General features: G+C 29.2%; 1 protein-coding gene across 1 annotated transcript in view; it reads right to left on the reverse strand.

Moving 5' to 3' along the window:
* The window catches only part of LOC111040212, a 46,587-nt gene that overhangs the window by 10,430 nt on the left and 22,758 nt on the right, over positions 1-13,399 (reverse strand). Inside the window, exons 3-4 of the mRNA XM_022324029.1 lie at positions 9,468-9,611; positions 1,511-1,742 (exon numbers count right to left, since the gene is read on the reverse strand). Of these exons, the coding sequence (XP_022179721.1) occupies positions 1,511-1,742; positions 9,468-9,611 (376 nt within the window). The remainder of the gene's footprint in view (positions 1-1,510; positions 1,743-9,467; positions 9,612-13,399) is intronic.

The raw sequence follows: 13,399 nt of genomic DNA on the forward strand, positions 1-13,399 counted from the left end.
TGTCACTTTTATTATTTTTTAACATTAGAGTGAATTAGCTCTTTACTTAGGATTTTTTACGATATTTTAATTGTTGTGCAATTTATAAGCACTTTTAAATTGCATTAACTTACACTCTCATAACTTTCATAAAAATATAAACATCATAAAATAGCCAAAGCAGGGATACAGGTAATGTTTTTGACTTAAAGTTTTATAATAGGTGAATTCACAGTACTATTTAAAGTAATAACACAGGGTTGGTTGTTCTAAACGTAAATTTTCTGTGAAGCGTATGGGTTAGAGAGAGAGAAAACAAATGGTGCTCGGAAATCATTATAATCTATTTTCACTACGACGTTGGCTGGTAGGCATTAAGTTTCAACCATTAGGCCAATGAGTAGGTAGTCGGGCACGTCAGTTGGTTTACTTACATATCGGTCTATTTTTAAACATAAGTATTGGATCTGTACGATGGATATTTAAATAATAAACAATTTTCTACATAATTACCAAGCACCCGTTTTTATTAAGTTTCCAATGGTTATTATTTTAACGAAACATTAAAAAAAATAGAGAAATGTAGGTATATCAAATAAACGATGCTAAAAAGTGACTCTGCTATTGAGTATAGCATTTTCATGTACCTATCTAAAGTTATTTGGTTGGCGTTCTAATCCATATACGAAACAATTTTTCCGAAGAAAATATGTATAAGTTTTAAAAAACTTGAAATATTAAAAAATGTTTCGGAAAAACACGCCGATATAATATCGTTACAATACACTAATCCATCATTTTTTTGTTTGACTGTTTATAAACAATATAATACACTTGCTTTATTGTTATTTGTTAGTGTCAGGCACCGTGCCTTCGGAACCATACGCAATCCCAGCACACGTATCGCGATACGTAAATTGTTTCTTTCGTCGTTATAATATATTATTAAATTCATAATAATATAATATTATGCTTTAATACTATTTATAATTACAAATTTAAATCACCTCAGGTAGTTGCAACCCGACATAAGGCAGAGTTGGTAAAAAAATTAGAGGTGGATGAGATGTCCAAGACATGTTTTTTTTGTGTTTGACGAAATATATACCTATTCTTTGGTTTTAATTGGTTGAAAAATATGCTACATGCTATATTGTGTGTAAATATATTTATGTATTTTATAAACATATAAAATAAACATTTTGTGATACCAACAATATGATTTAATGTGAGTTTATATAATATTATGTGCTCCTACCACCTTATAAGTTAAAATATTTCAGTGACATAATAATGATTTTCGATTTGTGTTTTTAGGAATCCGTATTATCAAATGAGACTTAGTCTGTAGACTGCCAATGGAATAACTGAAGAAAAAAATACATCGTTTTAGATGATGCCTAAGTTCTTTGTGGGGCATTGCGCTGTATATTTTTGGTTGCCTTTATTCACTTGTTTTTTATTACCCCCTTGTAAAGGATGTACGTATACATTTTTTCCCAGTTGTAATTGTATTGTGATTAGTGCTTACCACTGGTAACAGTCTTCGTTGTTTTCGCCATCGCCGACTCCGTCGTCGTACGCGTATTCGTCGTGTTTCGCAGCAGTCGTTGGCAAGTCCGGACGATCGCCCAGTTGCCTGAGAATGTGCGCAGCCACGTGGTCGTGTGTCGGCGAGTTGGCCAGTTGATACTCGGCGCATTCGCACAGGACGTGTTTGGCCTCCGACGTTAAACGGTACACCGGTTTTCCTCCGCTACCACCTGTACGATAGATAAAAAAATATGGTATAAGGACTTGTCATATATATTATAAATTATTTTATTATAAACAGATAGGTACGGAGAGTATGATATCGTAATAAAAACCAAAATATACATAAATTCGAAGAGGAAAAAGTGTGTGCTTGTATAGACTATAGGTACTGTCGACTACTTTCGAAGTCATAGTCGTACACAAATCATATCATGTACTATTCATATGCCATTAAAAATACGTCTGGTAAAAATGTGAGGTATCTGTCACTTAAGTGTACAATATAGAACATTTTATTCAGCAGTTATTGTTTGACTTAATTCTCACTAATATTTGAGTGATTTTATCAATTAAATAAAACTCAAAGTTTTCATTGTGAAGCGAGGTTTAAGTGTGTAAAATATTACAATTTAAAAATGATCATACCAATCCATCGTTACAAAATTAAAAAATCGATGAAACACCAAAAATATTGCTACCTTTAAGTTGAATAATAGCAGGTAAATTCAATCTTATGTCTAAGCTATGCTCATTTACTATGTCACGAATTTGTAAGATGGAAACAAAAACATTGTGACAATGTGAATAATACGTCCACTAAATTCAAACCTGTTTAATTAATTATTAATAATTTCATAATTTAATGATTAATTATGAATTTATGATTCATTGTTAATATCGTTACACTAATCGTATTAAATAATATTATAAGCACATCACATTTTTATTTTGTGTGTGTAGACATTTTATTGAAATAAAAGTAGATTTTCTAAAGACAAAACACTTATTTTATTTTAAAATTTCATAGTTTAATTATATGGTACTTTTTTTATGTATTGTACAATCATGATTTGTTAGTTTGTAACTATAACTGAAACTTTTTAGGGGTACATCAGATGATCAAAACAAAATACCTGTATCACAATTTACTGGTTCCTAATGTTTCTTACCATGGCTTAAGCTTTAAATTTATAATTCATGCGCTAGAAACATTGAGTTTTGAGCTTTTACATCTTTGGTTAAAAAACATAATATAGTACAATATTATTGCCTGTACAACGTATTATATGCTTAATAATATAATATACATTCATGGTTTTCAGTGGTTTACTTCTCCGATAATTTTTTAGTTTTTTACTAGACAATATTTTGTGATATTAGCAATACTGTTCTGAATTTTTATAAACTAGTAACTACTATACTGGTTCTACATGACTCGACGCGGAAGACATCAATACCACCCCCACAGTGCAGTTTTGAGATCATATATTTTATAGTTTTCGGGCAGCACAGATCGGTTTAAACTTGGTGGTGGTGGTAGGTATATACAAAGGGAGAGGAAAATAAAATCAGATCGATAGTCATGAATAAAACAGGAATGAATTAATATTTCACTAATCAACAACTTCAATAATAATAATAAAAATAAATTTCTTATTAAAACGGAATAAGCATTTGACAAAGTTGTTTTCAACCAATTACGGTTCACGACGATTGCGAACTATAATTAGACGTACATTTGAAAATATGATGGTCGTAAATATTTGAGAAGGATAATTTTTTTTTTAATTTCATCAAGTCGTTAATGACATAATACACTTAAATTTAATTCATTAAAATATCCTATGCAATAATTCCTATATATATATATATACATTATACATATACTCGCATTGTACATCGCAACATCAATTATTGCTTTCAACGGTTAAAATGTGTTAAATAATGTAAAATAGTGTCTTGATAAATCGATTAATTCTGTAGCGAAAATTGTATTTTTATTTCTGTTCGCAGCATGCCTTGAATTAAATCATGTTCGGTTGATTACATCCTTAAATTCTTTTATTCAATTATTATATTAAACGAATTAAATATTTTCACGTTATTTATACTAGTAGCATATGCATAAATGTGTATAAGCAGGTTTCGTATAGTATAATAAGATCAGCAAAAACGGCGAGGTAGAATTATTCTGTGGTTTTTTGTTTTACATACATAATATACGGACTAGGATTATAGTTATTTGCATCCGTATATCCGTATTTGCATCCGCATATCCGACTATAAGACGTGAGGTTTCTGGGTCTCTGAGGTTTTGTTATCGTTCAACCATGTGATTACTGTTCAGTTTCGTGTCATGGGTGGTTATATATATTATATAAAATAAACGAATACACACAATTGTATCGTACCTACTACCTAGGCACCTTAATAATTCCGGTTGTCTTGTCTAAATTTATTACTATTTGGACATCTACACTGTCTCGTAAAAAATCCCTGAAATTACCTCCATTTTATCGTCGTATACCTATAAAAGCCAATATTACATGTATTTGTCTATATAAACTCCCATCAGCAGTGATGGGTTGACGACTGAACGGATTGCCTATAAACGGGCCCATCCAAATCTCATTGAAAATAAAAACGTCAATATAATAAGACACTGACCATATAATTGTATACATGTATATATGATGATATCCATAGTTGCCGATGCTTAAGATTAATAAAAAAAAAGACTACATATTACTTCTTATTCTAAATCTCCCTAGTGGGATTGAGAAATCGAGGCAAGCAAATTCAGACACTTACAAATGGACAACAAGTACTACAATAATAATGCACACTTTTTAGATGTGTTCATTCAATGAGTTCAACAGAAGAAAATCATTTATTAAATTGTAAATTAAAATTTTTTTTTGGTTAATTGAAGTTTTCCTGACATTATAATGTCATCTGAACTTCATTGCATCGAATGTACTACCTATAATATGTATAAAAGTCTATGTATATGTCTATAAAGAGCACAAAAAAGGCCAAAATATTAAGTAAAAAACTACATTTATTATTATTAATTTAAATAAAATATATTATGTTGAAAATTCCCTTCGTTTCCTACACTCTTATGATTTTACTGACTGTATTGAAAAATGTTGGAAAGTTGAAGATGGAAGAATATTTACTTCTTCAGAGGTGATACCAGCCATACACATCATAGTACAGCCAATAAACTGCTCAGCGCAGAATCTAAAAACTATATAAATATAACTTATATTGTATTATTTTTGAATACTATTTCATATTTGTTATAGCTGCAACGAATTGCGTGTTTGCATGCGTATTTTTAAGTTGATATAAACCTGAATACATTTTTCTTTGAACGAGACTGCTTAATATCTCATAATTACTAATACAGCAACGAATAAAAAATATTATTTTTTCTTAGTATAGATATGTCATTTTATTTCATCATTGAACGAAAGTATAAAATTATTAAGATTCATTAAGTGTATAGTTTAAAATAAGTTAGAATGGAAAATAGCATAATGTTATAATATAATATTATATACTAATGCGTGATAACAACCGAATAAACATTATAAATAAATAAAATATAATTATTATACCTGTCGTCATAAACTATTGTTCGGCTCTTAAACTACCTTCTCAGAATAAATCCAAGTTTACAGTGCACCGGCAAGGTGATGTTAAAATATAAGTGTTCATATTACTCTCTATTTCCTGTATAACGTAGTAATTTAGCGAGAGTGTTGAAAACTATTCTTATTCCCGGCCAAAGTAAAACAAAGGGTCTCAAAGTTTGTGCGAACTTTAGTAATTTTTATCTTATTTTTTTTTTGTGCTTTAAACACAATGATGAGTGAGAAAATTATGAAATACTCACACAAACGTGGATACGAATGCATAAAATATTATGAATTATAAATAATTGTATTAGAGAGTGTAATATTACAATCCTTTAATACCTATAATAATATAGGTAGTTAATAATAAAATCATAATATTGATGTCACGTGGTCGACCGATAAAAAATTATCACGCATATTTTTATTGAACACGTTTTTTATTATGTTTCACAGAACAATGATTAACGTAAATAATCTCGAGTCATATAGATTTCGTGGCCACAACAAAACGCATTAATTTGCCGTGGCCAGACTGAAACCGCTCTGGTATGGGTTTCAAACGTAATCAAACGGAATACGTTAATATAATATTATATGTACGAGTATATAGTTTCACAGGACTGCATGATTTTGAGATTTTCTGTCTTGGGGAAACTTATGATGAATATAAAAAATATGTGCGTTAAACAGGTGAAATGAATAGGTAGGTACGTCATATTCAGAAATCCTGTGTATTATAATAATATCGTACACGCATGTGTATAACAAAATTAAAAAAACAACTGTATTCTACAGTGGGTTTCACATTCACAAAACTTTGTTGTAGCTCCGTGGTTTGAAATAAAATCATCTAAACTTCTTCGTTTCGAATGCTACAATGCGTGCGTTATAAACACGCATCCTCCGACAAAAACATTAACGCTAATTAGCTTTATATAATATAATAATACGTACACAGTATTTTCAATGTTCACTTGTTACTCGCTTTTATACGTTATGATAGGCAATCGAGTCGCACTGTTAAAGGAGACGATAAGATCATATTGTTTTGCACACAATTTTTCGATCGGCACGATAAATAATTCATAACAGTTATTGTTTATTTCACGCACTTATTTGTATAATATATATATATATTATATTATTATGATGATTTATATGAATACATGGCACCAAAACTATAAATATAGTATAAATATTATAACGACTCATCGTAAAAATTTGTCCCTATACTATGACCTGTCATAAACGCTAAATTGAGTTTTCAATTTTTGGTAGAATTGGAATTTTAGGTACAATAGTGACTAATATTTTTCAACAAATAGCTAATAATATTTATTTTTTCTAAACACTACTACCCTAAATGATATCATTTTTATGAAACAGTTTTATTGCCATATAATAACTTTAAGCCATTCAATTTATACGCGTTCGCGACACTGTAATGGGTCGGCTGTATAGCTAGGCTATATTAAAGTAATATAATTGTATTTCGAACATATATATTTATATATTGCACGCACGTTAAAGAGAAAAACGAATAGAAAATAAGTATTATTAAATCCGGATTGATGAGAAATAACCGACGTATTATGCAACGGTTGAGAATTTCATTTAACATCGATTCAACAGTAAATGAAAAAAATACAAAAACAAAATATAGGGCATTTGTTTTTACTTAAAATAATATTTGCATTGTGTTTTTTGATATTATAAAAGTGATGTAATGCAGAGTTTAAAATGTGAAAATATCTCAGTACAATAATATTGAGTTAACATTTGAATTGTTCCTAAGTCCTACCTAAGTATATAAAATCTCACCTGATCCTGATATAAAAAACTAACAAATTTCTACCTATAAAGTCTGTGACCATAAACAATACATTTAGAACAGTTAGATCGTCCACCTTAGAACCACGGTTGTACTCTTCCAGCTTCCTAGGCATACCCAAATAATTATTTATAGACCCCGAATGAGCCATTCTTACCTAACACACAAATACCTCAAGACGAGACAAAAACCACCAATCTGCGCATTTGTGCAATTCCTGTTTCAGATAAACACTTATCACTCACAGAAACTACAAGACAAAACGACCATAGATAAGCTCAATGTTCGTCATAATCCAAGTAAACTTTAAGCATTAGATCCAGAAATCACCACTCCATAAAATTCACCAATTCATTGGAATTGTATAAAAATATTTAAACTAAGTGTATCTAGCCTGTACCAATTTTTACTATCTTCTTTATTTTGTACCTATCTTATTTAAATGATGTAATATTATTTTATGTTGTTGGTCGTCAATAGTGTTATTATTGCTTATGATAATCCTGTTGATTAATTAATATATTAAAAAAAAATTAACCCACCTAACCACTTATTAAAATTGTTTTGTATACTTGGATTGGCATTTGTTACTTAAGAGGATATACTATTCATGTATTTATTGTCTCCGTCCAACAAACGTACGACATACCAAATGTTCATTCATTAGTTTCAAATTTCAATGGAGTGCTGTTAGTTTTGATATTAGAGTATAAGTTGACTTATTGGAAAGTATTTAGGTAAGAACATTATACGTGCTTAAACGCCGGTAATTATTTTGATATTTTCGTTTTCAAGCAAGATGAAATATCAAAAATTAAAAATGATCATATCTCGCTTGAAAATTAAAATATCACATAAATGCTGATGCTCAAACCTAGATAATGTTTTTACACAAAAGTTTGATTGTAAGTCAATTCACTCTTATATCAAAACTAACAGCACACCATTGAAATAATGAACGAAAATTTGGTATGCCGTACGTGTGTAATACGGAGACAACAAATACATGGGTAGCGTGTTTTTAAGCAAAGTGATTAAATTGGTAAACAACATGATATGAAAAATATTTTTTGATTTATCAATATAATATTATAATAACAATATTATAATGTGTCTAAATAAAAAAACATAAATTGTGGTTTAAATAATATGTTATTTTTCATAAACAAGAAATCACTAGAACGGCCCTCCTATTACACGTGAGATATTTTAAAGTTTGCTGTTCGGTGTGACTTAACCTATAGCACCACCGCCACTAGTTAAACACTATTAATTTAATTTTAAACAAACATTAATTATACATAATACATATTATACAATATGTATTATGTATGTTACACGATACTACCACTGCGCTGCTGTTGTCACCGCCAATTAAACTCACAGCGGCGGCGTTTTCTCGGTAAGTATAATAATATATCTACAAAGTACGGTTTGTATGCTTTGTATAATGACTATCACGAACGCCATTTTTTCGAGATTTTCGGAAAAAAACTAACAGACAGACATTCTAACCCCATGTTATAAATATCCCCGTTTTCAGCTAACCGACGTAATTATTTGCTGTGTGGCACACAATCGGTCTGAAATTCGATAATATCGAGAAATTTTATTTGAACAATACTAATATGATAACCGTGTATGCAATTATATATGTCCGCTGTCCATGTCGTAACTTTAACAAGTGCTAAAGAAATACACGAAATCGCGATTTCGTTTTTCATTTTATTTCTGTAAATATAGCTTTAAATCGGCACTATGAAAAATTGTTAAGAAAAGAGGGGGCGGGAACCAGTCCACTAATTTACACGAAACGTGCACGTATAATAATTAGGGCCTGGATTTCAATGCATATTGCATTTATTTTAGGTGTTTTTGAACAATTCATTCTTCTAATAATAATATTATGTAGTATATTATTTAATTCATTTTATAGACACTCTACAAATTAAACTTTTGTTCCACATATTTTGCTGTTTTCTAATTTCCTATGTTTTTTAGTTATTCTTAGGGTAATTAGATTTGTTTTGCATATTTGTACATTTATTACTTTTTTTAGTTAAGGTAATTTGAAATATTATCTCGAGGACTTTTGTTTTAGTTTAATGTAATAATTCTCACAATTCAACTCGTACAAAATAGTTAAACATACATAACTATTTAACACAAATTGAAATAATCTTAGCTTTATATTTTTGAGAGTTGAGAATGGATTACACACTTCCAAGAATCGAGATGTTATTCCATCAATACTAACTGGCGTTGATGAATCATTTCTAATTCTTCGATAAAATTATTATACTTTTTAAAATATTAAAAATTAAAATATGTATCGAGTTGATTTTTTGTAATACAACAAAACATCATTTTTTTTTAAGGGAATCATTGTGACATTTATGAAATTTTTAAAAATAATTTTTCAGAACCCCAATAATAATATTATAATATTAAATACTAAAATATGTTATTCGAACCTATTTGCTGTTTTCGTGATCTCGGCGACAATTCTGCCCTTTGGTGGTGGCTCACGTTGTACTGTTGTGGCGGTGGTGGAGTGTGTTGCACCGACCCAGCGTTTACAGCCGAAGATTTTTTCGACGACTTTTCTCGCCGATTTTCTAAAAAACAAACGGAATGGGTAAATTATAACTATTATTATAAAATGTAATTATGTTATGATTTTCGCCTCGACGCATATTACAATAGTAATATATTATATATAGATTGTGCTCAGACATTCCTATACCCATGCACTGAAAAAAACATTGAACAGTAGGTATCTGGTATACATTAGATAATACCATAGAGCGATTTAATCTAATAGGTTACATCTATTAATATTTTTATTATTTTTATTTATTATGATGGATTCAAAAACAAAGTCATTAGCCGGGAAGAAAAATTAGTATTTTATATTTTATTTTATAATACATTTATCATAATAATCATACAAAGGTAATCAGGCAGTAATAATAATTATAATAATAATAATAATAAATAATAATAATAATAATGATAAGCACGTTTGAGAATTATTTAAATTCGGTTGTAAATAGATTGGTTGGTTTCTTAAGGAAATGTGTTAATAAATTAAAATGTTTGTATATTCATTGGCCGTAGAAAGAATTTTTTCTCTGCTGCTAAGCATGAGCATTTAATGAGAAGGTGTTGTATGGATATCAATTGACAAAATGGCATTTATTTTGTAACATTTCTACAAAAGTAAAATGTCCACTCTAAAATGTAAAATTAAAACTATCATTTAAAAGAAAATAAATTACATAAAATCAATAATGCATCAATAAAAACATATTAAGTGTGGGTACAATGCCATGAAAAATTGAATTTGGAAATTGTAGTTGCTTTCATGTATCAGTCTCTATAGAAGCGTGTATACCCTGCTGAGATGTCATCGGTCACACACACAAACACACATACATACAGACTGCGCAGACTCGACAGAATTTTATTCGCAACATACAAATTATAAATACAATGTAACAGTAATATTATGTCAATATGCGTACCTCCGCCTTATGCCCACAGGCTACCACTCAATAAATACGCTACAGTACAATGTGTACATGAATATGGTCTGATTATAACTTTTTACTGCAGCAACACACTCGCGATTTACACTTTAGTAACACCACTTCGGATTTGTATTCGTTTTCAGTAAATCTACAATAATAATTATATTTTCATATTGCCGTACGGTATATTCATATGTGCACATCAAGTCATTTAGCCTCCGCTGTGCACTTCAAAGAAATAGCGCAAAATTCAATATTGAAAAATTACATCTTTCAGTTAAAAGTACTAATATTATGATATATACCCATCTGCAATATCCATTGAGTTCATTATTTGATATTTTCAATAAATTATTCGTTTCCTTCTGTGATTAAACCGGCGTTTTTTTCAATTTCCTCTTTTTTTTACTAGTGAATAATAATAAATCAAGGTTCTTATTTTAATTCATAAATATTATTATAATGTTAAATGAGTATAAATATTATGAAAAGCGATGATCAACTGCTCATAATAAAATGTCTAATTAAAACATTTCAAAAACAAAACACTATGTAACACAATAAATTGTATTCTATGTTTATTAAAATTTAAAACTTATAAGTTGTAACAAATAGAAATACCGCAACGGAAAAATATTTGTGGATAATACTGGACTAACGATTTAAAATAGTATTGATTCCAAATGTTTGGAGCGTTATTTTAGATTTGTATTGATTCAAACGTATTCCTACTCGTTATAATACTACTATAGTTGTACACTTGAAAATTAAAAAGTCCGCTTTTGAATAACTATGTTATTGAAGAAAAAAGTAACGAGTATGCTTAACGAATCAACCTGTATATTAGAGTATTAGATGTGAAGTTATTATGATTTTCAAAAAATAAATTAAGTTTAAAGTTGTATCTAAACATTTCAGTTTAAAATTAATTTTCAACATTTGAGAGGTAAAAATATAAAAAATAATACTTGTAGATGTCAAATATCATATCCACTAGTTGTATAGTTGTATGTGTGTTTTTTTAAAATAAAACAAGGTAAAATTATATTAATATAATTTATAAGCGAGTAATTCGCTTGTTCTAAAAATTTTAATAAGCCCGCAGCACTTAATTAAATGCACATGACCATTTGAAACGTCATGATGAAAAAAATATTTTTTATCATCATTGTCATGCAAATGATCTTTTGGTTTTGTCTCTAATAACACTATTGTTTACCTTCTTTTCACCACATTTCCCACTACAAACATTTTTTTATCGTCCAACGGCAATCCCTCTGTCATATTTCCATTGCCCATTGTTTTTTTCGCGTAATCCACAAAAACGCAACTAAAGTCAAACATTTCGCTTTGTTTTCCCATACACTAGGGAGAAAGTGTTTGGGGAATTAAATACAATATGTTAGTCATAAATCATATTTTTTATTATTAAAAAGTGCAATCAATGTTTTGTAATAAAAAATAATATATCCTTATAACTTTATTTAAAAACGCAGTTATAAACGAATATTTATATAGGTATATTTTTTTGTTAAATATTGATAGACACAACGAGCCTTGGGATTAGGAAATTCATATATGGTATACCAACTATTTGAATTTACAATAATTTAGATGACATAGGTACCTGGAGAAAGTTTTTACATATTATTTATTACTTTAAATATCTGATCGAAAATAAATAACTACCCACTCAAAATTTAATATACATTTTTATTTGAACTTATTCATAAGCTTACGGTAGGTAGTGTTCTTGCATTTTTGTGAAATTCTTTGGTCAATATTTAATAATAATATTTCAATATGGTCATATTATGTATATTATTATAATGTAAACAGTTAAATTAAATTTATTTCCAACAATTTCCAATACATTATTTTTTCTACATTAATTTGCATTCTAACGAAATATCAAATAACATGCATATAGTTTCATGAGCAACAAAAAATTCGTATTACCTATAGAGTTATCCATAAAATAGAATTGGTTCTAATTCGGTTAAATTTTCAAAAATGTTTCATTAAATGGAAGTTTCACTATAGGTATTATAATACTTACATTTTAACCAAATTTTTTTATTAACCAGTTCCATAAAAATAAGCACCTTAATTATAGTTTTTGATTTCGGTCTATATATACAACTATTTCATTGCAAATTTATATACGTAAATATAACGCTGAAACGTCAATTATACTTATGAAATGTCGTTGGATAATAATATGACTTTTTGAAAAAATAAAAAAAAATAAAATTCCATATCACATGAGATGCATATTATATTAGAGATATTGTCTCTGTTTAAAGTAGCATGTTTTATTTTCCATCGCACTACGCTCCAGTAGAATGGACAAAATGTAAAAGACGCGTGTTGTATAACGATTTATTGCATTGTGTATAGGTTAAAAGCCAATGTTTTTGACTTAAACGCTCTCGTGGAGGATGCACGGCGACAAGGGACCTAACGTCAGTCTACTGTAGATAAAACACCATTAATCATGTCTTTTTATTAAGCTAAACGATTATGTACTCTGGAAAGGTGTCCCCCGCGCTGTGCCGAGCGAACGAAGATGCACTCGCTGTTACTTTACACCTCTGATAAAAATCCCACTTGACATTCCGGGAAAATTCATCGATACCGCATAAACGACATGATATTATAACTGTTGTTTTTAACAAACTATTGTCTTTGTCAGTAGTTACCGATTGTATACAAAGTGTCCAGGGTTTTCCCAGACCGAATAATGAGGGCGAGATTCATTTATGTGCCAACTCAAACATTTTTTTATCGATTCGCTAGACAACCGTATAGGTATAATAATGGTACTTAATTACTCAGTGACTTGACCTAATGATAAGTATCTAGTAGTCAGA

Source organism: Myzus persicae, unplaced genomic scaffold (assembly GCF_001856785.1).
Source record: "Myzus persicae strain clone G006 unplaced genomic scaffold, MPER_G0061.0, whole genome shotgun sequence".
Classification (NCBI taxonomy): Eukaryota; Metazoa; Arthropoda; class Insecta; order Hemiptera; family Aphididae; genus Myzus; species Myzus persicae.